This window comes from Myotis nattereri (assembly GCF_964212035.1).
Source record: "Myotis nattereri genome assembly, chromosome: 11".
NCBI lineage: Eukaryota > Metazoa > Chordata > Mammalia > Chiroptera > Vespertilionidae > Myotis > Myotis nattereri.
Genome location: NC_138086.1, coordinates 23,806,191 through 23,830,979, shown reverse-complemented (window position 1 = coordinate 23,830,979; position 24,789 = coordinate 23,806,191). Strand labels below are relative to the sequence as shown.

The following is a 24,789-nucleotide window of genomic DNA, read 5'->3' as shown; positions in this document are numbered from 1 at the left end:
TCTTAGGGTAAAGGCTTGGGGAGCCAGGCACAGCCCTTTGCCACATTCATCAATGTGGAGTCAAGGTGTTCTTGACTTTGAACCATTCAAAGATCATGATGTGCCCAGAAACATCTGTCTGTGAGACCACATGGTTGTCCAAGGTTAGGGAGTGGTTGGTGGCCAGAGAGGAAAGTGCTTCCCTTGGGCTGTGCTCATTATCCCTCCACCTTCTAAAGACACACCTGGACCCAAATGCTCAAGTAGCAACCCCATTTTGCAAGGTAACCTGTTGACTGCAGTTTGAGCAGCATCGCCCAGTAATCTGATGATTTTTCCAACTTGTAGGGCAGGAATCAATATAGCGTTTACCTCTGGATGCTCCCTAATTGGGTGGTTTTGCTATTCATTGGATCCCAAGCCCTGTGATAATTTCAGTAATTACCAGCCTTTGCAAAGCTGAGGATCTCAGTAGAAACATCAGTACTTGTCTGCTCCAGATGAGGATGGCATTGGAAAAGGAGGAAATATACAGAGGATATGGGGTCCTGGGTTCCGGAATACCCATCCCATTGGCTCACAATTGCTTGACAGGCAGCATGGCCCATACACAAGTTCAATCCCTTTTCATACTGGTCCGTTTATCCTGAAGAGGGAAGTTGGTCTGCTTGAGAACCACAGACTGCACGCTACTGATGTCTTTTCAAATGCATCAAAGTTCTTAAGGCATCCTCCAAAGGAAGGTAGGAATCCCTTGGTGCAGCCAGATAGCCAATGTGTTTGCAAGAGGGATAGCACCTTGCTGGTTGGAGAAACCAGCCAAGCAGTGAAGTTCTTGCACCTGTGTGGGCAGCCTACTTCCTGATGCTTCAGGTGAGCTAAGAATCAAAGCCTGATTTCCAACACACGGCTGTGGCTGTCTGAACCTGTTAGTTATGGAAAAGTGAGCTGTTTCACACAGAGATACATGAAAAGGGAAAGAATCTTAAAACTGCTATTTGCTTTCAAACATTTGATGAGTTTCAGTTCATTAAGAATTTTGTAGCCTTGTTTATTTAATAAGAGTAAATGGGGCTCTACTGTAACACAACAATGAGTAATTTGAAAGGGCTAGAAAAGAATAAGAAGTAAAATAGTCATTACCTAGCACAATGTTTAATCAAAGGATGCCAGGAACAGGTAATATTTCAAAGGTTGGAGATTTCAAATGCACAGTGTTTGACTCTGGTTGGCAGGCTTGGAAAATGGACATAGTTGTGATAATTGGCTCTGATGGAATTGGCAAGTCAGCCCCCACACATGCACACATACACATACATACCCCAACCTTCTCTTTGTCCCTGGAGCTGGATTCAGTTTGGGTTCCAGCCCAGGGAACTTTGGGGAGCAAGGCTTTGTCATGACACTTGAGGTCTGCTGAGCCCTCATCGATGTGGAGTCAAGGTGTTGTTGACTTTGAACCATTCCAAGACCATTCATTTTGTAATGAATTTTCTCCTTTTTCTTATCTCATCCCTTCCTATGTAATAGTTAGGACTTCTGTGCGTCTCTGAGTAACCCCGCTCTTCACTCTCAAGGGTATGAAACTTGGTGTAGACTTCCCAGGCCCTTTGGCTGCCTGCGTGTGATGATTGATCGGGATAGTCTTGTCCTTGTAAGTGGCCTGGCAGGATCACAACGCACACTTGCAGCTGTGCCCTGTGCTTTTCTTCAAGGACTGTCCAGCTCACATTTCTCTCTGCCAGGGCCTATGCATACCTGCCTCAGCTACACCAGCATTTAGATTGGGAATCAGACCCCACTGATCTTCTGGCTCAGTTCTATGCACAGAACTGAAAATGATCCCAATCCTATTACTTTTTTCCTGCCAGCCAGTCCTTTCTACATAGCACCCCAACTCTTAATTGTTTAATTCATGATGCCAGTTGACCATCTGAAAATGCATGATTTCAAAGGCTTCTCTGTGACTTTTATGATGTTCTTTTATCTGACCTGACTAATATAGCACATTACTTAGCCTCAAATAGAGACTCAACAATGCTTGATAATTGATAAACAAATTATTATTTTAAGAAGTATGAAGTCAACCCATCTAATTTGATCCAGATGCTTAAGAATGGTGTGTGGTAATATCAGCAACATCAGCCAAGTCTTCTAGATTTGCCCATGCTTGTGTATTCCTGAATATGCAGACACACTGGTGCCAGTAAGGCTCGGCTGCGTCAGGCAGGATTCCGTTGATTCCAACCACAATTCAGAATCAACACCCAGAACTTCCAGAGTTAAGTTCCTAGTAAGTGGTTGGTTGGGACCCAAAACTCAAGTCTCTCCAGGGCTTTTTCTACTATACCAACCTGCCTCCAGCTTCCCCCACTCAATGTATTGCTCTTTCAGTCATGATTAAAAGCTTGCTGTTTTATATATGTCTGGGATCTGGTTGTTCTAGTGACATGAAACAGGGGCGGGCAAGGTATTTCCTATAGCCAATGGGTGCCCAAAGAGCAGGTACCAGTGCCTCAGGGGCATTGGGATCCCAGTAGGGCCAGCATTTGGGTGGTATTAGAAACTCAACCCCCTTGTCTACAGCAGAAGCAGAGAGTGTTGCTTATTTTATGTGTCTCTGATAACCAGACCTACCCTAAGAGAGGGCATATGTTGTCCTTTTGCAGAAGAAATTAGTGAGGTCCAAGTCCAGGAAATTCATGGACAAGATCGGGTTTAAACCAAATTGCTTCTTGCCACTATTCAAGCCCCACAATGGACAGTCACCCCACAGTCATCTCTGGGCTCTGTGGCTGTGTCTTCCCAAAGATAGAAGCAATTTTAGTACCAGGTGCAGAGAAAGTAGAGAGACCAAACTCCCTGGGACACAGTTCTGTCATGATATGGATTCCTCAATAGCAATTACCATAAGCACCAGAGCTTTCAATTTCATTAAACCTATTCTTCAGCTTGGAGTCTATGTCTGGGCTTAGCTGCTGCTTCTTCTTTCATTTTCTTTCTTTCTTTTTTTATAATGTTCTTGCCTCCTCGGTCTTGTATCTCAGTGTAGCGGGATATCTAAAATGATGATGAGTGGATGGAAAAAGAAAAATGATTTCTCTTCTGGTGTCTTAATGGAAGGAAGTGAAAGAACTGAATCAAGAAGTTAATAGTTACTATCATTTATGCTCCCTGGAAAGCTTGATACAGGCGAACTCTAAATTATCTTTGCTAATGGGACAGTGGTAGCAAATGAAATGATACCAAGGATCTGTTTAGTACTTGCCATCTCCCAAGTGCCTCTCCGCGCAATATCTCATTGAACCTGCCCAGCCACTCTTTGAAGTTGCCATTATTATCTAACGTAACAGACGAGAAAGGTTAAATGACTTCTCAAAAGTCACACAGCTGATGTGTGGCACAGTGAGTCTCAAATCCGATTTAAAAATTTAAATCTGATGCCTCTGCAATGACTCCATAAGCAATTCTACATTCTCACTTAGGGTGTCACTTCTGATTTTCCCTCCCACAAAGTCAATGCAAGTAGATGGCCAATTTGGTATGTCTTGAGTGTGGTCCCCTTTACGTCTTCAGGAAGAGATGCTGAGGAGTAGTAATATATTCCAAACGAGACTTCCTGTGTGAAATGCTCTCATCACAAACAAGGCAGGGACTTCGATCCCCATTTTACAGGGAAGAAACTGAGGCTCAGAGATATTAAGGAACTTGCCCAAAGGTGCATAGCTCGGAAGTAGTCACTAGGGCAGCCCAGCCTGCGCATAGATGATGTGCTGGGTGGCTGCGGGCCTCGCCAGCTGAAAATGCAGTGGACGCCCACTCCCTGGCCCCCCTGTGCCAGGGTGGCAGGGAATTTAGGTGGCCAGAGCACATTAGGCTTGCTCAGTCCTGCAGTCCTATTACAAAAGCCACTTGTGGCCCCTGTCCCACTGGTAGCGGGCCAGCCACACCGGCCTGCCCTCCATGCAAACTTCCTGTTTTGTATCTCTGCTGCCTAGAGGTGTGAGAGGCAAGGACAGGAAAGCCCCGATTCCCAGTGGGATGTCCAGCTTTCTGTGATGGCTGCAGGCACCGACATCTCCGCGGCCGGGCTTGGCAAGAAGCTCTGGGGCTTGAGATGAGCTGCTGGATGAAGGAAGTGAGACTCATCCCACCTCCCAAGAGCCAGCGGCTGTCTGTTAGCTGCCCTCCCCAGCTCCGCCCAAGCTTCCAGTTGCAGTGGCAAACAAAGGTGTATGGACCCCTTGCCCTTGGCTGGGGGTCACAGGTGACAAGTGACCTCTAGGGCCCAACAGCCCCCTGATGCTTTGACTCCCTTCCATGCAGAATCTTCCCCTTTCTCTAGGTGTGTCGCTGAGCTCATGCCCTGGATGGCCATGGGAAGCTAATGGTGCCCCTCTCCTTAGAGCACATTAGGGATAATCCTAACAGCAATAGTCACTGATCAGTTAGTTAATTTTAGAGGCTCATCTCTGGGAACCTGGTATAGAGATAATGCTGTGCCCCCTCTTCCCATTTGTGCAACCGGCTTACTCAGACCCCAGGCATGGCGGCAACTCAAAGAACAGTCCCCCTCCTCATCATATATCATCCCCCACCTCTGGGAAGGGGGTGGGAAGCCCACCAGGGTTTCCTGTCAAGGGTTGGGCTGGAAATCAAGTTACAACTGGCACGATGTGTATCAGAGCATCTCGGTTCCCATCCATCCGCCCAGGGCGTTGATAACCCACAGCCCAGCGACAGAGATGAATATGGCAGCCGGGGCAGGGCAGCCCAGTGCATTGAGGCAGAGGGAGAGAGTGACTTATTAGCCCCGCTCCAGGTGTAACCTTCTCCCCACAGCCGAGCCGGGGCCAGGATGATTTATTGGTTCAGTAAACGGATTTTTATAATTAAAATTGATTTTCAATTTTAGCCTGGTCTGGAAGGACTGGGTCAAGTTCAGGAGGGAAAGGGGGTAAGCTAGGGAAAGGAAAGGAAATGTGCTCTCCATTTCCCATGTGTGTGCAATTGTCGAAGCAGGAGGGGCCTCTCATTTTACAGGTGAGGAAACAGCCATCTGGGAGGCTGACTGCGTGGCCAGCCTCAGATGGGAGGTCAGGCAGAGCTGGGTCTTCTGGCTCCTGAGATGCGCTTATGTCCCTGGGACCGTGAGTGTGTGCGCTCACAGAGCCCGTGGACTGTGGCGCAGGTAGTGCACTGCACAAGGACACTTGCTCGAGGGGCTGTGTGCTGGGCCAGGCTGTTGCCACCCAGAGGATGTGTTCCGCGGCACCATCTGGACTGTTTTCTTAAGGGTCAGCTTTTGGCCACCTGTAGCTGCTTGGGTCCTCTGGATGGTGCCCATTAGACCCTCCTCTCACAGTCCAGTGCCTGGAGGCTACGTTGGGCTGTTCATTGAAAGGCCTGACAGGCTCCGCAGTGGACGGTGGAGACACTGAGCCACCCTGTGTCCAGCCCAGTGTAACTGATCAGGCAGGAACTTGTGGCCCTGGCAGTGGCAGAAGCACGTTTATAGTTTATAGATGGCACCAGTGTGTCTGCATATTCAGGAATACACAAGCACGGGCAAATCTAGAAGACTTGGCTGATATTGCTGATATTACCACACATGCACGCTGCTCTGGACCACTCCCTCCAGGGAAGGCCCAGTTGACAGACAGAAGGTGAGTTCCATGTCCCTTGTTGAAGTCCACTTCGTATCTCCCTTCTGTTCCCGCCAATCACAGCATCACAATCTCGGATGCCCAAATCCTCCCCCAGCCTTGGCTCTCTGTACAGGGCCTCAGCTTCCCATGGTTCTGGTGGCGGCAGTTCTGGTCCCTGACCCGACCTGTGCCCCCTTGAGCATGTCATGTTTGTCTGCATAAGAGAACAAGGAAGGATACATGACTGGGGACGTATTCTCTTAAAAATGATAGAAGAATAGTTTGTTGCCTCATTTCCTAGCTCAGTGTGTGTGTTTTTTAAATAGACTTTATTTTTAGAATAATTTTCATTTCACAGCAAAATTAAGCAGAACGTGCAGAGGCTTCCCATATTTCCCCTGCTCTCCCCTCCCCAACACAGACTACGTCACTATTGACCTCCCCAACCAGAGTGATCTATTTATTATAGTTGATGAACCTACATTGACACGTCACCATCACCCAAAGTCCATCATTTAGGGTTCAGTCTTGTCATACATTGTAGGGGGTTAGACCAATATATAAGGACATGTGACCACCATTATGGTCTCATACAGAATGTTCTCATAGCTCTAAAAATCCCCTGTACTCCACACACTCATCCCTCCCTTGCCCCGACCCCTGGCAACCACTGGTCTTTTCACTGTCTCCATAGTTTTGCCTTTTCCAGAAGGCCATACGGTTGGAATCATAGAATATGTAGACTTTTCACATGGGCATCTTTTACTTAGTAAAATACATTTAAGGTTCCTTTATGTCTTTTCATGACTTGATCTCCCATTTCTTTTCAGCGTGGAATAATATTCTATTGTCTCATGTACCATAGTTTACTTATCAATTCACCTACAGAAGCACATCTTGGTTGCTTCCAAGTGTTGGCAGTTATGAATAAAGCTGCTAGAAACATCCACGTGCAGGTCTAGTTTGTTTCTATCGGCCTAGCTGGACTCCCCCCACCCCCCCACCCCCCCCCCACCCCCCAGGGAGAAGACCTGAATCCAGGCTGGTAGAGAGAACTTGGAAGAACACACCTCACCCCACAGGTGTCCCCCCCCCCCCCCGCCTGCACTCAGAAGGCCTCAGCTCTGTCTGCTGGGATGGAGGAGGGGCCTCGTGAGAGGGCTAAGTAACCAAGAGATGTAAAGAATGCTCCCACCCCTTTGCTTTTGTAATTAGGAACAGATTATCATGGTACACAAGCAACCAATTAGATCACCAGTACAGGTAAGCAGCTTAATGCTGCGTCAAACTCTTGCATACCTGCCCTAACCGGTTTGGCTCAGTGGCTAGAGCGTCGGCCTGCGGACTAAGGGGTCCCGGGTTCGATTCCGGTCAAGGGCATGTACCTTGGTTGCTGGCACATCCCCAGTGGGAGGCATGCAGGAGGCAGCTGATCGATGTCTCTTTCTCATCGATGTTTCTAACTCTCTATCCCTCTCCCTTCCTCTCTGTAAAAAAATCAATAAAATATATTTAGAAAAAGAAAACTCTTTTATACGTCACCTCTGATTACATATAACAATGTGCACAATTCTTATGGTTTTCCCTTGGAATTGGGTGTCACTGGCAAACACGTTGCATAAATGGCTGAGATGAGTGCTTATATCCAACAAAAGGCTGGACGAGGCAGCCCGAAGATCTCATCCAATGCGGGGTGCTCTGCTCTTTGCATTAGGTTTGAGCAGCCAAGCCACGCTTCCTTAGCTACTTTTCTCTTCTCCCCCCGGGTCTCCTCGGAACTGTGGCCTGCATGGGTGCGGTGGCCTTTTCCAAGTGTCACAAAAACTCTAGGCTTCACTTCTACAGTTACGCACAAGTGAGGGCCACCTGGAGACTAGTCGCAGGGGACGGGGAGGAGGGGGTGGGAAGAAAAGGAGAAAAAGCTGGTTCCAAAGGCAGAGGTTGTGGTCAGTCAGGGTCCCTCGCTCCTGGGGTCACTGGGAGCACAAGACTCTCACTCCTGCCCCCTCTCTGCTCCCAGGGAGGAGCCCTCAGCAGCCACCGCCGGGGACAGCTCATGCAGACTGAGGTATGAGTGAGTGATCCTGCCAAGCAATGTCCCATAAAGAGTAAAAGGGGGAAGAAGAGGAGGGAAGATCAAACGAGGGGCTACTGAGGGGTGGTCAGCCATGCCCACACCATGCCTCATGTTCCCTGTGCCACCCTTAGCCCAGCCTCCAGCCCTCCCTTTAGGGTCGTGGCACGCTGGTCTGTGTTGGTTCATATTCCCTTCATTCCTTGAAGGAGCCATGGACAGAGAAGCACCGGGTGTCTGTGGATTTGCTGGGTCTGCCCTGTGTTTAGGACGCTGAGTTGACGGGACCAGCTGACAGCACAGAGGCCAGGATGGAGCCTCCCCATCTACAGTCTGCGGTTCAGAGTTACTCCTCGGCCCAGTGGGATGATCACTCAGGAAATGGCCTCAGACAGGTGACTGGGTGACTGAGTGACTGTCAGAACAAGCCACCCACCCGGTCCCAGCATGCTGTGAGCAGCATGGAGTGCAGGTTCTGATGTGTCAGCCAACCTGTGGGCTCAGGCTGCGCCCTGTCCCCAGACCGTGCCCCTGAGCTCCAGGACATAACGTGGACTCATGCTGAGCTCCAGGGAGCAGCTGCCCCAGGACTCAGGTCAGCTCTGAAGTCTCCAGCCCCGGAGCCCATGAAACAATTCCATAATTGGTAAAATCTCATAACGTCAGGCATGCCATCCCTTCCCCGCCCTCCAGGGTGGCATCATACTGCACTGAGCGACGGTTTTGCCAGGCCCAGATGAGAGAAGCCTTATTTGGAGACGCAGGATGTATGTGTTAGACAGAACTTCCATGGAAACACGCTGGCCAAAGAGCAATTCAAAGAGGGATTTAAACGGGACTCTCCAACCCAATTCTGCCTTCATCAATTTCCGTGATGTTTGGAGCCGGTCCAGGCAGCTGCTGCTCCTCACGGAGGAGTTACGGCCACTTGGCCCTGTGAGAGGAGATCCCAAGGGAGACGGAGGCCACACCAACTACAGAGCAGGCGCAGGGCGTGCACTCAGGGCATGGAGACCCGGCTCTGCCACTCACAGGCTGCGTGACCTTGAGCAAGTCATTAAACCTCTTGGAACCTGTGTCATCATCTGCAGATGGAGACTGTCATCGCTGCCTCCTCAGGCTGTGGAAGTCACATGCATCCTGCCTTTGGACTTGCTTTATACATTTTGAGGCCAAGTACAGCGACCCAGTGCTCTCGTTGCTCCCACTCCACCCATCTGTGCTCAGGAGTCTCTAACCTTCTGCATTTCTCAGACCCGGGGGCAGACATACAGCATCCTTAGAACCCAACTCCCATGCTCCCTACGGCCGGGCCAGTTGTCACAGCCCCTGCCCATCACCAGGGTATTCAGGAGGGGATGAAGACAGGAGTACAGTGCTTTGAGAAAACAGATGCCCAGCTTCTGGCAGTTCTGATTTTGTTGGTCTGAACTTTGCCTAGCCATCAGCACTTTCTAGAAGCTCTGCAGTTGATTTCCACACTCAGGTAGCTTGGAGCCTTTGGCCTAGACTCCGCCTCTGCCCGTCTCGCCTCTCCGGCATTTGCCCGGGTTCTCTGCTGCAGTTGCAAAGTTCCCTGAGGTGGTCTGCACTCGGCACATGGTGGCATGGGAGCTTATGAAGAGAGTCCTCCTCCCCAAACCAGGCCCCCACACACCCCACACTCTGATCTGGCTACATTCACAGCAGCAGCCCAGGTAGGCTTAATGGAGGAGAACAGCCTTTTAAGTGAATGCCGCTTACGGCGTGCTACCTACCCTGAACTGTCACATTCTGTTTCCTTGCTGCTGCGTCAGTCTTGCATCCTGCAGGTTTGCAAACTCAGCAAACTCCCTGTGCTTCATGGTGCCTGGAGGCTGCTTCCTCTGGCCCCGTCACAGCAGGGGCCACCGGACTCTGTGCCAACGCCCCCATGCTGGGCCTCGCTGCCCGCCCCTGGCCTGCCAAACATGCCGGGCCAGCTGATGTACCCACATGCCGACACACAGCACGGCCTCTTGTGCTTGGCCGGGAGCCAGCACGATTTCTCTCCCAGCCCCACAGCCCACTTTGGATGATGCCTGTTCCGAGGTCAGGGGAGAAGCCAGCCACAGAGATTATAAGGGCGCAGATAACCGCCACCTCATTCATCTGCTCGTTAGAATGTTCCCTGGCTTCATCTAACTTCCCCAGGTTCTGTGGGCAATAACAATAATTCAGGTGTTTTTGTTGTTTTTTTCTCCTCTTCCTGCCCTCCACCGCTTTTCAACAGCAGAGAGAAGGCTGTTAGACAAGCCAGAGAGGGGAGAGGAGCGGGAAACTGGTTGGAGAGTTCAGGGCTGACTGCAGAGCCCATCCCCCTGATGTCCCCATGAAAGTTCCCTGGAGTTCCAACTCCCCTCCCAGCGCATCTGATAAGGTAACAGCGGCAGAAGTTCTCAGCGATCACAGATCACAGGGCACATCTGGAAACCTTTAAAGTTGAACTTTAAAGTTGAACTTTTTATTTAGGGGAACTTTATCTGTTCCAGAAGGAGACGCAAGCCGAGGGGCGAGTGAGCCATGGCTGTCATCACCTTAATGATAGCTGCCATTTATTTGGTGCAGATGCTCCGGGAACCGCGTTGAGTGTTTTACACGTATTATATTATTTAATCTGCATAACCTTTTGGAGGCTTGAAAATGTTAAGTGCCTGACCAAGCTATTAAGTGGCAGAGCTAGAATCTGAATGGCAACCCCTCAGATCGCAAAGCCCAGATCCGAACAGCTACACTGCCTGCTCCCCGCTGACCCGCCACCCCCGCGGGCTCTCCACGCCCAGCGCCCTCTCCCAGGTTCTCCCAGCGACATTTCACATAGGGGCTGTTCATCGCTGTTACAAAAAGACAGGGTGGCTGCGGTTCCCGACCTCCCCTGGGCCACACCATACCCATCCACTGAGAATGGGCACACATTAGCCAGGAACAGAGAGCTCCTCCCATCCCACTCCGGGCCGGCAATTCTTTCTGACCTCACTGAGTCCTCGGCTAAATATAGCCCTGAGCAGCCGCTTCTCATTTCGGAGGGGAAATCTATTCCCAGCCTCAGCCTGACGCAGCTCAGATGGCCCAGCTGCACACAATGAGGAAAGGACGCAGCCTCACCACCTGCATGTACCTCTCCACAGTGAACCTCCTAATGGGAACCCACCGGCCCACGGCTACATCCAGTGGGGCCAGCTCCTGGCCGTTGGGAGCGGGAGCCTCTGCCTTGCTTTCTCAGCTCTGCCACCTGGAAACCTGAAGCCTGAGGCACAGCAGAGTCCCCTGCATGTACTGTGGTCCCAGTTAGAGAAAAGCAAGAATGGACATTGCCAGACACTGACTATGTAGCAGATCTGCCCCCCGGCAGCAGGTAAAACCTTTATTATCCCCACATGCCCAGGAGGCAACTGAGGCTCAAAGTCCTAAGTAACTGGCCCAAAGTCACACATCTGACAGGTGGCTGAGCCAGGATTTGAACCTAAGACGGGGTTCAAAGGCCGGTGCTCCTTCTACCCCATCGGGCCAGCTCAGTGCAGCCACCGCACCTGTGCAGCCACCCCTTCCTCGCAGTTGTTCCTGTTAATGATAGACAGAGGCGGCGATAACAAACACTGCCCGCGTCATAGCTGAGGATCGCAAGTTGTGGCAATTTTCTTGCTTAGAAACAAGGCACATTTCCGTCTGATATCATCTAACATTTTCAAGATTTCAAGAACTAAGGAAGGGGCAGCCCTGAACCTTCCTATTATTCAGACAGAGTAAGTGACCAAGACGGGAATACAATGGGGGACGATCTTGGAATGAAATTTCTGGAGGCCTTTCCAGCCTTAAGACAATTAATTATGGTGGGAGCTTCCAGGGAGAAAGGACAGTAGAGATCCATTTATGTCTGAAAAGTGACAGCCTGGGAAGAGAGGACACTTGCCAACATCTTTCAGCAAGTGAAGGCCAGGTCCAGGCGAGGGCCAGGTCTCAGGGAAGCTGAGCGGACCCAACTCCACTGCACGATGGAGTCTGAACCCTGGGACGTGGAGCAGAGGTGCCCCTGGCCCTCACTTCTCACTTAAAATGCCCTGATTTTTCCCAGGGCATCCTGTCTGTTTTGGGTGGGGGTGAGCTTTTCCTGTAGAAGCTTCAGGTGGATAGGTGGGGTCACTCAACTATCAGTTACCTTCTCAAATAAGTACCACCCCCTGCTGTCCACCCCCCACCCCCGGTATGCGCTAGTTAAATTTGCAAGGAAAAAACACTCAGTGGCCCAGGGCACAGCTCCCAGGTGCTGGTCATCCTTGGGCCAACCCACAGAGACAGACCAATCAGCCATGGACTCCCTTCCTAGTTCCCACATGTTAGAAATCGTATGGTTATCATGAAACATGAACACTTTGACCCTAAACTAAAGTTGGGGCTGACTAGCCAATTTGGTTTAAACGACTAAAGTTAATGCATCTTTTCAATATTACTTTAAGTCATCTTTTGAAAATTATTTTAATTCAAAATTTTTTTAAATCATACCCTCTTTATAGAAAAATTCAAGCTCTCTGGAGCTGACCACTGTTAGTGGTTTTATTGCCTCTCCAGAAGTTATTCTTCACATGAAAATGTCTGAATGTATATGAATACATAGCTACAGAGTTGTCTTTTAAAAATAAAAATTGAGTCAATGTACTTTTCTGAAAATTGTTTTTTTAATGCAAAGATGGATGATGACTATCTTCCCATGTCAATGATGCAACCACACATTATGTCAGAATACGGACGTAGCACAATTAGTTTTACCAGTCCCCGAAGGATGGGCATTTAGGGTATTTCCAAGTAGTCATTATCGCATACAAAGCTACAGTGAACGTCCATAGCCGCGCACCTGTCCCCAGGTGCTGGGATTTCTGCAACAAAGATTCCGAGAGGAAGCTTGCTGGATAATTTTAGGTTTTGTAATAACTATCCGATTATTCCTCAACAAAATGTGGTACCAATCTAACCCCTCACCAACAGTCATAAAGCGTAAAAACCCTTTTGCAATGCTCTCATTTTAACTGGTGTCCTTTTATATTTGAAGAACTACTGGGAAACACCAGGGCGGCATCTCTTAATGAGGAAGACACATTATTAGTTTGTGTGGGCAAAGATGACCTATGTCCAAAGATACTTAGCCATCAGAGGACCCGCTTCGTCTTCCCAGGAGCAGGCTGGGTCCGTGGCCCCACAAAGGGGAGCTCACGTAGGTCTGGGAGAGGTAGGTGGCTGTCTTAAAGCTAGGAGTGAGGACAGAGCAAGAGGATTTAGGCTTCTTTAGGCAGCGGTGGTGTGTGTGTCTCCTCCTTCCTAAGCCAGCAGCATGGGCTTCCTGAGAAGGGGCCCTAGGTTGCTGGGACCTAAAAGTCTCCCCGCTGAGGGATATCAGTTTCTATCATTTATCACCATGATTTTTCCCAGGGTCAGCTTCCTTTTTGAAGGAAGATGCTTGTCTGCGATCCAAAGGCGCCGCCTACCCAAACAGGGATCTGTGCAAGGAAAGCCGTGTTTATTTGCAAACGTGCTCCCGTGGCCATAGATTTCTGCAAACACCACCCCTGTCACCAGGCTCACACCTCTGGTACACACACTTAGGCTGCCGTGTACTCATTCACATCGGTGTACCGTTTGCACACAACCACTCTGGGGACTCCAGCCAGCAGTGCCCTTGACAGGAGGAAGTTGGAGGAAGGGTTGGATGCTGGGTGAGGAGTGAGGGTCCACCTGGCCTGCCCTGCCACTTCCCACAGACAGTCCTGCCAGGGAGCCAGAGGGTTCCTGCATATGTCTCGGAACTTGCTTGGCTCAGCTACCGGCCTGGATTGAGGTGTCGCTGTGCCAGCCCTGTCCTTCCCCGCCCTCTTCTCTTTGGCTGCCGAACAAAGGCCCGCCTTGAGCAGACTGAGATGGGGACACTCAGCACCAGCAGATCCCTGCCCCAGTTCTGTTGGGCCAAGGTCCCTGTTAGCACAGCTTGATGAAAGATGGCTGGAAAGGACCAGCGGCACTTAGATCCCCAGGACAAAAGCTCCTTCCCACCTGCTGGGCCTGGGTCCCAGGGGGTGTGGGTCCCAGCGGCTCCAACTCTTCCTCCAGCCCTGACCCTAGGGTTGGGTCAAGGGAGAGCAGGAGTCTGTATCTAGGGAGTGGGTATCAGAAGAATATTGCTGGTGGCCATGTGGCCTTGCACAAAAACCCCTACAGTGACCGAGGTTCCCCTAAAACCTAAGAGGACTGGCAGCTACAATAGTTCCCTGTCCATTTTCACTCATTAACTCTGTTAGTGCCAGAACACTCCTCCCATCCCAGGCACCCTCTAGCCTGCATGTTGGTGGGTGGCTCTCTGGGCAGGGTGTGGCTGTGGCTGCCAGTGTCCTCTGTCAAATGCACTGATCAGCTTGTCATAGAAAACTCACCTTGCAACACCACAGTTCCGGAGGTCAGGCCTGCAAACCCATCGTGTGCATGTGAGCATGAGAGTCCAGAGAAGAGAGAGAAATTGACATTTACCCTAAAGACAAACTTGTAGCAATAATTACAGGTCTTAGGGTAGAGCCAAGATAGTCAAATCCATTATCTCCATGAGAATGGAGATAATGGAATATGTTAGAGATTGACAGGAACCAAATTCATTCATTCATTCATTCCTCATTCATTCATTCATTCTTCTACACCAGCATTCACTCCCTTGCTCATCAATGTTCACCTGCTATGCCTGAACTGAGTACTAGGAGTGGTGGGATGAGGAGAGGTGACTTCACACCAGCTCTCCCTCCTGAGGGCATTTTATCTGAGAACAATACTAGAATAACAGACAAAGTGTTGTTATTGGCATTGCACTAACACACTCATGGTTTTATCTCCACCAATCTTCAAAATAGCCCTTCAAGGTGCTTACTATTATTCTCAGATGAGGAAAAGGGGGAGGTTAAGTTGTCCCAGTCACCCAGGAAGTGGCAGACCTAGGATTCAACCCCAAATCTCTGCTTCTCACTTGGACTGAGATAAAACTATTCCAAACTCTCTTTTTCTTCTCAGCCACATTTGAAAGAGCCAGGAAGTCTCCCTGGAGGAGGAGGGCTGCACTGAGACCTGTGGTCAGTCTCTCTTTAGGGCTCCTATTCAGGGGTGGGCCTCCTTGCCCACAGGAAGAGACGCCTCAGCCCCGAACTCAGCCAGACCTTCTTGGTTTACAGTAAGCAGCCTGCAACACTATGAAATTTCCAACCCAAAGACCTGGTTACAGTGCAGGGACCAGAGGTTTCTCAACCCGCTGGGCTGCCTGCAGGGAGTCTGTGAGGCAGGCTGCAGCCCCAGCTTCATTTCAGTTTCCACCCTTGCCACCACCCTGCTGTGTGACCTTGAGCAAGCGGAGCCTCTCTGGGTTGTGGCTTTTCCATCTGTGCAATAGAAAAGGGGTTGCTCTCTCGCTTGGTGAGGGGCATGGCTAATAAGGACCATGTGCCATTGCGGTGCAGCCCACACTGGGAGGAGAGAGGATGGGGTGATTTCTCCAGGTTCTGCAGACAGCATGCTGAGAGCTCCTCTCTCAGCTACTGCCATTTGCTAATGAGAAGCAGCATATGTTGATGATTCCGGCATCGACGCTTGCTCCTTGGCTGTCCGAGTTTGCAGAGCAAACTGGCTTCCTATTAGGCAATTATACTTATTAATAGCAGCAAATTGCAGCCCTTCACAACATCTGCTACTTTTCATTTGCAAACAGCTTCCCAGGCCATTTGTATTAGTAGTATTTTGTGGCCAATTCTCTGAGGCAGAGTAGGCCTGAGTCCCCCTGTCTGAAATAAGTCAGTGGAGACATAGGAGGGGAAAGGATTTTCTCACAGTCACCCAGACACCCAGAACGGCTTAGAACTCAGGACCTCAGCTCCCCAAACCTCGTACTCTGGGACTATTGCCCTTGTATTCTGAGTATCGATGACCTTGACCCCAGAATCCTAGAGGCATGTGTGGACAATGGTGACAGCCAGGTCACTGCCCTTGACCCTGTGCACCAGTCTGTTCTCAAGTGAGACCCCTGCTGCATTTGCCGCATGGCCAGGAACAAGCAGGAGGAATTGCAAAGTTCAAGGCAAACCATTCTGGAGGAGCCTTTATTCCTGCCAAGAAGATAAGATGATTTCCAGTCTGGGCAGCCAGGACGCCAGTACAGAGGGTCCTGTGAGCATCTGCGCTTCCAGGCAGCTATTTACGTCTGCAGAACTGTGTTCTCTTTCCAGAATCTTTTCCGGCACTTTACCCAGGGGCTGAGGCTCCCTGAGATCTGCAGATGCATCGTCACAGCATTAAGAGATCTTAGTCAGCATGGGAGATGCTGGGAAGAGTCAACTATCATGTTTGATCCAGTTTTTAACAATCTCCCCACCTTGAAACCAGGTGTACCTGGACCTATGTGGTACTCAAGTTAGAAAGAAGCTACCACACTGCACCTTTACCCCTCCTCCATTTAGTCTTTCCCTCTACCTTTCCCAGGACTTTGCACCCCGGTGTGACTTTCTACTCGTGTATCGGTTAGCTATTGCTACAATAAAGCTGTGTAACAAACCACCCTCAAACTCAGTAGCATACAATAAGAAGCATGAATTCTCATACTCAGGGACCTGAGAGTCATTGCATGTCAGCTGATTCTGGCTAAGCTGGGCTGTGAGGTCCTGCTTCAGGCTACTCCTCCAGCCGGGCTTACCTGCTCGCTATGGGCTGGGCTCAGGCCTGCCCCATGTGGGTTCATTGGGGCCAAGCTAAAGAGGAAGCAGCTACATGGGGGACGTCTTTTTATGGCAATGATGGAAGCACAAGGGGACAAGGCCAACCGCACAAACATATCTCCAGCCTGAGCCTTGTACTTGCTGCCATTCTATTGACCAAGGCAAGATCTGAGGCCAAGCCCAAGGTCTGGGGCTGGGAAGTGCAGGCCACCTCTCCATGCACCAGGAGGCCAGTGGGGGTGGTGGGTTGGGATATAGGAGGCCACTTTAATGGAGTGAAGAGTTGGGGCTTGTACTACAATCTGCCGGAGCCTGAGACCGGACTCCTGGCCTCTGCCTCCCTTGCCAGTCTGCACGTTCGAATACACCTGCCACCTCTGAGCCAAGAGGAGGGGAATCATTGTGTTCCCGGCACAGGGAGTGACTTGAAACAAGCACAGCGTTCTGAGCCACTGCTCACCTACCACAGGTCCAGGCCCGGACAGTGAGAGGTTTAGAGGCCATTGTGGGGAGACAGGGGCTCTGCAAAGTCATTTGTCATGTTAGTCCCCTGGGGAGAAAAGCAGCCCCAAGTCAGCGAAATGAAGGCTGGACCGGTGACCAGAGGCCATCAAATGAGAGAAAGGCCCAGGAGAGGCTTGTGGGGCTCACGAGACCATGACACCGAGATCCATATGCACTGCTGAGTTCATGTCCTGGGAAAGGATGGCTTTCCCCAACTCAACTTGTCTCGGGGACAGAAGATAGGACAGCAGAGAGGGATGTGGCACCGGGGCAGCATCTGCACAGCTAGACAGCTCCCCGGCAGCGTCATGGAGTTTCTTAATGGGTAGTCTTGTTTCTTTTTTCTTTTTTATTTTTTGACAATTTTGAAGGAAATTGGGTACTTAAGAAGCCTTTGGACATTTAAATTAACTCCCACCAGCAGACTCAGTGTAGCCACTGTAGCATTAGCATCCAATTATAAGAGGAGAGATGGAGCAATAACTCACATTTTGACCAGAATGTCAAATGCTTAAACAAATTAGAGGTACACACAGGAGCTGTATGTTCTGTCTCTGGAGCATTTCTGAATGTAATCAGCAGAGCAGCAGGCCCCCTTTGCCGTGCTAACGGCACAGGCGGAGTGGGACCCTATGGCTAGAGGAAAGCATCTTTCAAAATATCATGGCACCCGGGCAGGGACCGGACAGTGGGGTCCAGGGCTCAGGGTAACTGGGAAAATTCCTCCAGCTGCCCCGACACACCCAGGCCCCAGGCCCTCCAGGCCAAGGGTTCCCGTTGATCAGAGTGCAGAAGCATACAAAGGCCCAGGCCCCGGGGTTAAAATCCTGTGTGGACCCTTTGCTGCATTCTCAGCTTCTCCTTGTCTTCCTATCCCAGGCCATTGTTTTGTAAACTCATGGCCTTGGTCATGGGGCTGGACAGGTGAGGGGTAGAGGTGACGGTTCTATTTACAGTAGTTCAAAACCAGAAGAAACTACGCTATCCTAAGGAAGTTTACCTTGGTGGCAAAAGGATAAAGCAAATCAGTGTGACTCCCAGAAAGGCAATGATGGGGAAAGAGAGGTGGGGAAGGGGATGGGCAGGCAGGGGCTTCATGATCGTACTGGGGAATGAGAAATGACAACACAGAGGATTTGCAGTAACAGGAAAACTGGCCGAACTCTGGGGGCCAAACTCTGGGGCCCTCTGACTCACAGGCACGATTTGAACTCTGAGCCCTTCCTCCCCGGGCCTCCTGGAAGGGGTGGGAGGTGAGGAGCAGTCCTGGATAGAACAAGGCTGTGACATTATTTTTCCCAATCAGGACATGGATGTTCAGCGCTTGAGAATGACAGATCCGGTTATACAGCAATACACGATAAGAGACATTCATCCGAACCCTTTTGTCCATTTGAGATTAAATGGAAAAGAGCCACGATGCCTATCTTTTCACTCAAAGATCTCAGAATATTTCATAAACATGAATTTATTAGTCTACCCAAAGAAAGCGTCTCCTCTTGACCCGGGAAGCTGAGCAGAGAATAGGTGTTCTCACATCCACCCGATAGGTTCTACTTAGATTCCTACATAACATAAAATTTACCATCTTACCCATGTTTCAGTGCTCGGTGGCGTTCGCACTGTGCCGCAGCCATCACCACCATCGTCTCCAATACTCTTCATCTTCCCCAACTGAACCCGCTGCCTATTAAACACTAACCCCATTCCCTTCCCCAGCCCCTGGCAACCATTTCTCCCATCTTCATGAATTTGACTACTCCAGATACCTCATATAAGTAGAATCATATAATATTTGTGTTTTTGTTATAGCCTTATTTCACTTAGCTCACTGTCCTCAAGGTTTTTCCATGTTGTAGCCTGTGTTAGAATGTCCTTCCTTTTGAAGGCTGAAGATATTCCACTGTATGTATCTACCACGTTGTGCTTATCCATTCGCCTGTCAATGGACATTTGGGTTGCTTCTCTTTTGGCTGTTGTGCTGCTGTGAGCACTGGTGTGCAAGTATCTATTCAAGTCCCTGCTTCCAATTCTTTTGGGTGTGTAACTGAGAGGTGGAATTACTAGATCCTATGGCAGCGGTTCTCAACCTGTGGGTCGCAACCCCTTTGGCAGTCTAATGACGCTTTCACAGGGGTCGCCTAAGACCATCCTGCATATCAGATATTTACATTACGATTCATAACAGTAGCAACATTACAATTACGAAGTAGCAACGAAAATAATTTTATGGTTGGGTCACAACATGAGGAACTGTGTTTAAAGGGCCAGAAGGTTGAGAACCACTGTCCTATGGTGAGTCTATGTTTAATTTTTTGAGGATGTGCCATACTATCTAATACGTTTTTGCACAAAGCCAGTAGAAAGTGTCCAGGTGACTACATGCAGACCCTTAACCCCCCCCACCCAGGAGCCTCCTTCTCCCCAGCACAGTGTAGGCCACAGGAAAGTCCTGAGAGGTTGTGAGGCTCCTGTCCTAGAAGCAGCGAAGGAGCTACTGCAGCCACATTCGTCAATTCTTCTCCTGGATCCATGGCCAGAGGGCAGACCTCAGCTTTTTGTGGTCTCTGAGACCATCCATCACGAGGATAGCTCAGTCACATGGCCATCTGATTCGCTCTCCAGGCAGAAGCCCCCCTCCATGACTTTCTTTTCTCACCTCTTCCTGTGGTTTGAATTCCCTCACTCAGTTAATTAGCATGCCTGGCATTGTAGCTTAAGACTTTAATCAGCGTGGGGTGGTTTTAATTAATCGTGTGTGTCTGCATCTGGAGTGGTTTGTGTTCCAGGGTCAGGAGAGGAGCCAGAGATGGGGGATAGAAGAGGAGGCTTTGCATGGTGTTCGGTGTGGGTAGAGAATCTAGGTATCTGGGGAGAGAGAAAGATGGCTCGGGAGCCACTTGGCCACCTGTGAAGCTTAGGAGCAACACACGGCCAGTAACCAGAGCCATTAGGATACAGAACTGCACCAATATAGATGGTGGACAAAATCTAGTTTTCAAAAGTGTCAGGACATTTTCTGCTGGTTTTCAGAATTACCTGTGAAGTGGGGAGTGAGACAATGCAACAATGAAAACGTGACTTTGGAGATTTCCCTGGGCCTAACCTTCTTCAGGAAAGGTGAGGGGCTGGCATGGAGTTCTCAAATAATAATGACCTTTCTACTTGGTCTTTCAGAACTCTGTTGGCTCCCCCAGTTTTAGCATCCATGCTTTAAAAAAAAATGAAAAAAACCTCACTAGAGTTCAGGAGAGTAATAAAAAATGGCCAAAAACATAGAAAGATCCTAAAAGTAAAGGTTAAAGAAAGTTAAGTTTCATTAAAACTGCACAGGGGTCCACCTAGATGGAAAGCAAAGAATGATGCTTAACTGTTACAGTAGCCAATAAAAGCACTTAAATAAGTCCAGGAAGCGGGGATAACCCCAGAGTTCCATCCCAAAGGTGAAGCAATGGACAACGTAGGGGCAGACACCACAGTTCAAGGAGGAAATGATGTGTTCAAGATATAAAAGATGAAAACTTTTTCCATACCTACTCAACTCCTGACCGAATTCATGAGCCCAGGAAGACTGTCAGAGCAATCTTTTGTGATGTGGGAGAGAGGTAAAGTGGCAGTGTCATGCAGAATGGGTATTCATGACACAGATAACAGCAATAATCACTTGTAACATGCTTGATCCGGTACAAAACTTCATACCTGTTGGGTCGCAAAACTCTATGAATTAAGGGGGGATTTTTATCTCCATGTTTAAAGATGAGCAAAATTGAGATTCAGAGACAACAGGATCTCATTGCCAGACTAGGGTGAAGCCAGAATTTGAACCTAGCTCTGCAGGCTTTCGCACTCTTTCCAACCAAGCGAAAATGACTCTTGCTCAAAATCCAGAGAGAAAGGACTTTACAATTTCAGATATTGACAGTATTAAACACCAGTTGCAAGATATTTTTAGAAACCTGAATGCAAAGGCTTTGAGAATGTCAGGTTGGCCAAGCAGCTGGCTCTTTGTGTCGCACACCCCGGAACCCCATGGCACAGCCATCCAAGACAAATTATAGAACAAGTTCGTGGGAGAAACGGGGGAGGATATTAATTAAGTTTAGACCAAGAAAATGCTTTCGATTGAACAAGTCATGATTTTCTCTTTAAGACCAGGCAAAAAAATGGAGTGCTAGACAAGCAGCTGGAACAGATGAAAATATTATTATGTACTTATGTTACCAACTTTCACCATCTATGGCCCCTTTTATTACCTTTTTCCCTTCCAGGCATCATGTTTTGAAAGATTTTTGCCTACTAAACAAAGTGAATGTATTAAGTAATAATATATTTCCTATTCTTAATATAGCCCATACATCATTGGGTTCGCATACAAACAGAAAACAGCAACAATTCAATTTCCATTAGGCTTTTGGAAATATTGAAAATAGCTTGTGGACCTCATTACCATCCACAAATTCCTATGGGTCCAGGTACTTTGGGCTGGGAACCATTATTTATATGCTTCTATGACCAGCACGTAGATGCCCTTCCAAGAGGTATGGGAAGAAATTAAGGGGGCAACGGGAAGAGGGTGAGTTCCTGGCTATGTGTAGAGTCAGTGGGGTAATTTGTAAGAAACTGATTGTCAGGATTAATTACACAAATGGCAAGGGTGTCTGTAGGTAGAGGCGAGGCATGGCTCATGCTGATCACATAAGTGGTAATAAAAGGAAAGATAAAATCCCCAATGTGCAAAAAAGACATCTGAGAACGTGGAGAAAGGGCCCCCAAGGCCAAGGGCAAAGCAGTAAGACTGGAAACAGGAAACTAAAGGGTAACTTGGAAGAAGTGAAAACGCAGTGTGGTCGTTAAGAATGCTCAGTGTGTACTTGAGAGAAATAAAACAAAACAGAAGGTATATAAAGGGGAAAGGAAAATTAGGGGAGAAAGGAAAACGAGATCATGTGGGATTTAGAATTCATTATTAATTAAATCCCAGAGGGAGTTTCGAGCCTGGCCAGGCTCTGGTGCCAGTTCGCTGTGCAAGAGTTACAAGTCGCCCCTGCCAAGCGGCACATAATTTTGCGGAGGCAGATGCCCTGCAAGGCAGCAGGGAGAACACAGACTCAGCATTTGCTGGGCATGCACGGAGGTGCAGTCAGGTCAGCGGGGTTTACTGCTCAGGGCCTGTTGTCTGATGTCAAGAAATTTTAAAAGATGACCACATCACATTCTCTTAGTTTAAGCCGAAAGATTGGGTAAGAAATCATTGCAATAAAAATGTATCCCAAATGGAAAAGGATGATTTAAAAAAAAAAAGTTTTGTAAAGAAGAAACTGACAAAATGGAGAATAAAGGCCAAGGCTATATATAAAAATAAATAAATAAATAAAATTCCCTTTACTCCTGTGGATTGGTATTAAGTGGCTTCTATGTATCGGGCCCTGAGAAGTCGTGTCAAAGGGATCCCGGCAAAGCTACATCGGAGGACAAAGAAAGGAAGCAGATCCCTGGGAGCACGCTGGCAATGGAGGTGTTTGGGCTCAGCAGCCGTGTCACCTGGAACGTTTACAGTAACGAGCGGCTGGTGAAAGCGAATGTAAAGTTTTGGAGTTGGAGAGGAAGCCTCTAATCACGAAAAGGTGTGGGTAAGAGGAGAAAGAGCAGCAGCTGCTCTTTAGGAGCACCAGAGTGAAAACTGAAAAACTCTCAGCACCAGTTGGCCAACATTATGAGAAAAAGAGAGTAGGCAGGTAATAGCTACAGAGCGAGTTTATTGCACCTTGCTCAAAGGCATGGAGAGCCCGGCTGGTGTGGCTCAGTGGTTGAGCGTAGACCTATGAACCAGGAGGTCACAGTTCGATTCCTGATCAGGGCACATGCCCAGGTTGGGGGCTCTATCCTCAGTGTAGGGGAGTGCAGGAGGCAGCCAATCGATGATTTTTTCTCATCATTGATGTTTCTATCTCTCTCTCTCCCTCTCCCTTCCTCTCTGAAATCAGTAAAAATCTTAAAAAAAAAAAGGCACGGAGAAAGTGAAGGTCTTGGTGGTGGGTTCAAGAGCCCTGGAACCACAAAAATTATGAAGGAGGAGGGTGAGAAGAAGGCAAAATACTTTGTGGCAAAAGAGATACAAGACTGGAAAAAGAATAAACATTTGAGTTCATGACGTTGATAAGAAACATATGATGAACTGGATGTTTGTAGAGATATTTGGGGGTTTCGGTGGTGAGGAAATGTAAATGTAGACTATAAAAGTATATTATATAACAATTTAATCTGACCTGTATGCAGTCGATTCCCAGAGATTTCTAAGAAAATAACAGGTGGCTATCTCCCTTGGGCACTTACGCGGCCACCTGCTCAAATATGGCCACGCAAGGTCCCTTTCGGTTCTGGGGCTCTGGACCCTTCTGCTCCTGCACTGTTTTAGGTGATACACCTGGTAGATTGCAGCCTCTTTCTGGGGAACGACTGAGTGTCCTGCAAAACCTTGACCACTCTCTCGCTTGTTGTCCTGTCCCAGCTCACCAGAGTGCCCGTGGAGTCGTGTGGTCAGTATCGGAGCTGCAGTGAGTGCCTTGGCTCGGGTGACCCCCACTGTGGCTGGTGTGTGCTCCACAACACGTGAGTACCGCCTGCAGCTTCCTCCCGCCGCCCCCTCCCCCCAGCACATCTCTTCCTCATCTTCGCTGTCACCACTCCTTCCTTTCCGTCTCTCTTCTCTCCCTGTCTTTGCTGATTCTTTGTTCCTTGTATCATTTGAGAATTTTATCTTCCTTCTTTTGTTCCAATTTCACTTTAAATTGCCAAATTCCCATAAGACCTATAGAAATGGCAGTGTGGGAATGGTGACGGGTCAGGCTATGGAATCAAGCTGGAGGGCTGGACAGAGGTTCGGACATTTCTTGACTCTAGGTTGACATTCCAGGACTAAACGGCAGGGGAAAGGCATTGGGCCTTTTCCTCAGGGGCCATTCAATCATGCGCTGGATCCATACTGTCCATGTAATGATTCACATCCACCTCGCAGATTCTTTGATACCTACCCCCTGAATCTTCTGGTGCTTGAGGCTCTTCTGGTTCTGCTCAAATGTGTGGTTCCCTCTGTTGTCAGCACTCACCTGGCCGCCAGAGCACCTGGGCCTGGGGTCACAGTGAAGCCCTGTCCCAAGGCTGGGCACTCTGCCCTTGTACATCTTTTGTGCTGATTCCATTTTATTCTGTAAAAGTGGGAAGAGGGCAAAGGTATGCAGTGGAGGCAAAGGGTAACCTGGTACATGAAATGAGTATGGGATGCAGGGGGCAGACAGCCAACCCAGACATGTGGGGAGATTGACGGCCTTTCTTATGGGATCCAAAGACCCTTGGCATCACTGACTGGAGAAGCCAACGATAGGTGGACCCCACTCTGATGGAGTCGGGTCCCAGTCAAACTGTTGCCGTTGGAACCCCAGGTTTCTAGTCAGCACTTGAAGCCTGATGCTCTGTGAGTTGGACATAAGTGCCATAAACTAAGGAAAAGGACTTTAGCCTTCCTGCTTCATTAGTCGCACTTAGTCATTTTCAACTTTATGAATTGCAGGACAGAATCCTGCCCCCCCCCCCCCGCAAATAGTTCCTCTGATAGTTGGAAACACCCCCCTAAATTCTAACACATCCTCTCCAAGGACACAGGCACACTCATCGCTGGGTGAGTCTTGGGCATAATGAGCCCTTGAGCACTTTACCAGTAAGAGAAGCTCTGAAATCCCTTGGGTGTGGTGTGGCGGGGAAAAATGGAGACAACTGACGTGCACTGGAATACACATAACTCAGAGCCGATCGGAACCTGGTGCCGAAGTGTACACAGAGTTTA

At 49.0% G+C, this 24,789-nt stretch overlaps 1 protein-coding gene across 1 annotated transcript in view; it reads left to right on the top strand.

Annotated features, from left to right (window-relative positions):
• The window catches only part of PLXNA4 (plexin A4), a gene marked incomplete at its 5' end in the record, with an annotated part of 346,039 nt that overhangs the window by 224,617 nt on the left and 96,633 nt on the right, over positions 1–24,789 (top strand). The window contains one exon of the mRNA XM_081102439.1: positions 23,458–23,558. Within this exon, the coding sequence (XP_080958565.1) occupies positions 23,458–23,558 (101 nt within the window). The remainder of the gene's footprint in view (positions 1–23,457; positions 23,559–24,789) is intronic.